This window comes from Chinchilla lanigera, unplaced genomic scaffold (assembly GCF_000276665.1).
Source record: "Chinchilla lanigera isolate Chin_1 unplaced genomic scaffold, ChiLan1.0 scaffold00008, whole genome shotgun sequence".
NCBI classification, from domain to species: Eukaryota; Metazoa; Chordata; class Mammalia; order Rodentia; family Chinchillidae; genus Chinchilla; species Chinchilla lanigera.
Window position 1 is genome coordinate 29,370,170 of NW_004955409.1, and position 1,311 is coordinate 29,371,480.

The following is a 1,311-nucleotide window of genomic DNA, read 5'->3' on the forward strand; positions in this document are numbered from 1 at the left end:
TTTTTTGGTAGTGCCAGGAATGGAAACTATGTCTTGCACTAGGCAAGTGCTCTACTTCTGAGCTATATCCTCAGCTCCTAACATATCTGCTTTTAAAATGCTTTTTTATGTTTACTTCTTTGTCGTTGTTGCCAATATCTGCGCCTTCCTTTTCTCCACTGTTAGAGCATTTCATCAACTCCCAGCTTGTCTATGCAATTCAGTTTAGCCATTCTGGACACTCTTGCTAGATAGGTCCTCTGAAGACTTATCCAGATTTTTCCAGTATTCTAGTCCAGAATTCGTTACTTAGCTCAGCCTGGTTTCTCCATTCACCTGATAGCCTAAAGGTCCTTCATACTACACCCCAAACTGTCTCTCTCCTGTTGCTTAACACTGGTTTTCTGCTGAGGTCTCGTGTCCTTTGCTCTTTCCCCCCGTTTTCAGTGTCCATTCTGCGCCCTTTCGAAGTCCAGACGGAAAGCCTGCCCCCTCCTCCTTCGAAGATTTTCCTAGGAGCTGTAACTCACACTCACAGGTTCCTCAAATTATTCTCATGTGTTGTGGTAGAAAAGTTACATCTTCTACCATGTTGTCTCGATCCAATTTGTTGTGGGAGACTTAGGGGCCTCTTCTATCTGTGGCAGTGGTGTATGTTCCCACTGCTCTCTGAAAGGCAAGCCTGTAATTTCCTAAATACTGATTCTTTAAGCATACATAGCACGGGGCTGGGGATTTAGCTCAGGGGCAAAGTGCCTGCCTGGCAAGCACAAGGTCGTGAGGTCGATTCCTGGTACCGGAAGAAAAACAAGAACAAACAAACAAAAGAATGCGTAACAGCTCCTGTGATTACGGGATCACATCTCAAAAACTATCATGAAATTTTTTTTTAGTTAAAATATGAAAAAAAATGAATGTACAGTAGGAGCCCGGGGTAGTCCGACTTCTCTTACAAACCCAGGGGATTCATTTCTTGATTTAAAAACCAAAACCATATTCAGTTCATTACATCCAAGTTCAGCCTCTACCAAGCATATCTTATTTTTGAGGCGCGTGAATTAAGTTTGAAGAACACAACCGTGAGGTACTTGTGACCACAAACCACGGGAGAAGGAGCTGAACACGCACTGCGGGGCTGCCTGTTCCCGGGGACGCCGTGGCGCCGGAACGCGCGCTTCCCCAGAGCCTCAGTTTCCTCATTTGAGAGACCGCGGCCGCCGCACTGTAGCTACTTCCCCGGGTCGCCGCGGGAGGCGTCCACGCGGGTCAGCGGCGGGCGTCTGCGGCCCAGGGCCGGAGGGAGGCGCCTTGGCGCACGCGACGCACTTCCGC

General features: G+C 48.2%; 1 protein-coding gene across 1 annotated transcript in view; it reads left to right on the forward strand.

The window, feature by feature from the left end:
* The window catches only part of LOC106147667, a gene marked incomplete in the record, with an annotated part of 16,099 nt that overhangs the window by 13,429 nt on the left and 1,359 nt on the right, over positions 1-1,311 (forward strand). The window contains 1 exon segment of the mRNA XM_013510193.1: positions 1,108-1,292. Within this exon segment, the coding sequence (XP_013365647.1) occupies positions 1,108-1,292 (185 nt within the window).